The sequence below is a fragment of the Nanorana parkeri genome, unplaced genomic scaffold, assembly GCF_000935625.1.
Source record: "Nanorana parkeri isolate BGI_ZX_2015 unplaced genomic scaffold, ASM93562v1 scaffold4835, whole genome shotgun sequence".
NCBI classification, from domain to species: domain Eukaryota; kingdom Metazoa; phylum Chordata; class Amphibia; order Anura; family Dicroglossidae; genus Nanorana; species Nanorana parkeri.
Genome location: NW_017311097.1, coordinates 2,578 through 4,039, shown reverse-complemented (window position 1 = coordinate 4,039; position 1,462 = coordinate 2,578). Strand labels below are relative to the sequence as shown.

General features: G+C 61.3%; 1 protein-coding gene across 1 annotated transcript in view; it reads left to right on the top strand.

The window, feature by feature from the left end:
- Positions 1-939, top strand: part of TMEM82 (transmembrane protein 82) — a 6,282-nt gene extending 5,343 nt beyond the window's left edge. The window contains exon 6 of the mRNA XM_018575799.1: positions 808-939. Coding sequence (XP_018431301.1) covers positions 808-906 — 99 coding nt within the window. The 3' untranslated portion in view covers positions 907-939. The remainder of the gene's footprint in view (positions 1-807) is intronic.
- Positions 940-1,462: the final 523 nt, after the last annotated feature.

Below are 1,462 nucleotides of genomic sequence, written 5' to 3'. Positions count from 1 at the left end.
GCCGCGGGTCATGTGATGGGATGGCTGAGCCGCGGGTCATGTGATGGGATGGCTGAGCCGCGGGTCATGTGATGGGATGGCTGAGCCGCGGGTCATGTGATGGGATGGCTGAGCCGCGGGTCATGTGATGGGATGGCTGAGCCGCGGGTCATGTGATGGGATGGCTGAGCCGCGGGTCATGTGATGGGATGGCTGAGCCGCGGGTCATGTGATGGGATGGCTGAGCCGCGGGTCATGTGATGGGATGGCTGAGCCGCGGGTCATGTGATGGGATGGCTGAGCCGCGGGTCATGTGATGGGATGGCTGAGCCGCGGGTCATGTGATGGGATGGCTGAGCCGCGGGTCATGTGATGGGATGGCTGAGCCGCGGGTCATGTGATGGGATGGCTGAGCCGCGGGTCATGTGATGGGATGGCTGAGCCGCGGGTCATGTGATGGGATGGCTGAGCCGCGGGTCATGTGATGGGATGGCTGAGCCGCGGGTCATGTGATGGGATGGCTGAGCCGCGGGTCATGTGATGGGATGGCTGAGCCGCGGGTCATGTGATGGGATGGCTGAGCCGCGGGTCATGTGATGGGATGGCTGAGCCGCGGGTCATGTGATGGGATGGCTGAGCCGCGGGTCATGTGATGGGATGGCTGGGCCGCGGGTCATGTGATGGGATGGCTGAGCCGCGGGTCATGTGAAGGGATGGCTGGGCCGCGGGTCATGTGATGGGATGGCTGAGCCCCCGGCGATCGTCACGTATGAGGCCGCTGCTCACACATGTTGGCAGATCCTCCTCACCTTCTCTCTTCTCTTCCAGGATTACGGGATCGGAGCACCAAACTCTAGGAGGGCCCCGGGCCCCGGAGAACACAAATGGCCCCTGAAGACAGAAGCCCACCTGGATGGTAGAGACTGAGCGGCGGCGGACTATGAGCCCGGGGACAACTGTTACATGAACGTGGCCGATGATTCGCCGGCTCCGGACATTTCCAGAACTTTCTGTGTTTATTGTTCTGTTGCCAGTTAAAGGAGAACCCCGACTTCTGCCGTTCCACCTATCAGACGGCGTTCTATGGGGGAGGGGGAGGGATTAACGGCAGCACACGGCCAATCAGAGAAAGGGAAATCCCTGGCTGGACTGGAGGGCGCAGTTAGCTTTGTGACCGCCAGATGGCGCTCCTCACCCGTCCTCAGTCTATGAACTCTGCAGAGGAGACTTTCAGCCGGACAGAACAATCGTGTCACCGACGGCAACGCCAGCCGCCAAACATGTGCTGTGTGTACCCGGCATAACTAGCTCCGCCTCCTCCCCCCCCCAGACCTGGAACAAGCACGCAGTCAGACAAGGATAAGGATGACAGCCCCGGGGCCCGCATCTTTAAAACCAAAGGCAGCTCCCGCATTCATGAACTCTTCTCCACCAATGGAGGTTGGGATGCAGCGCCGGGGAACGGAAGTCACTTCCCACTAGC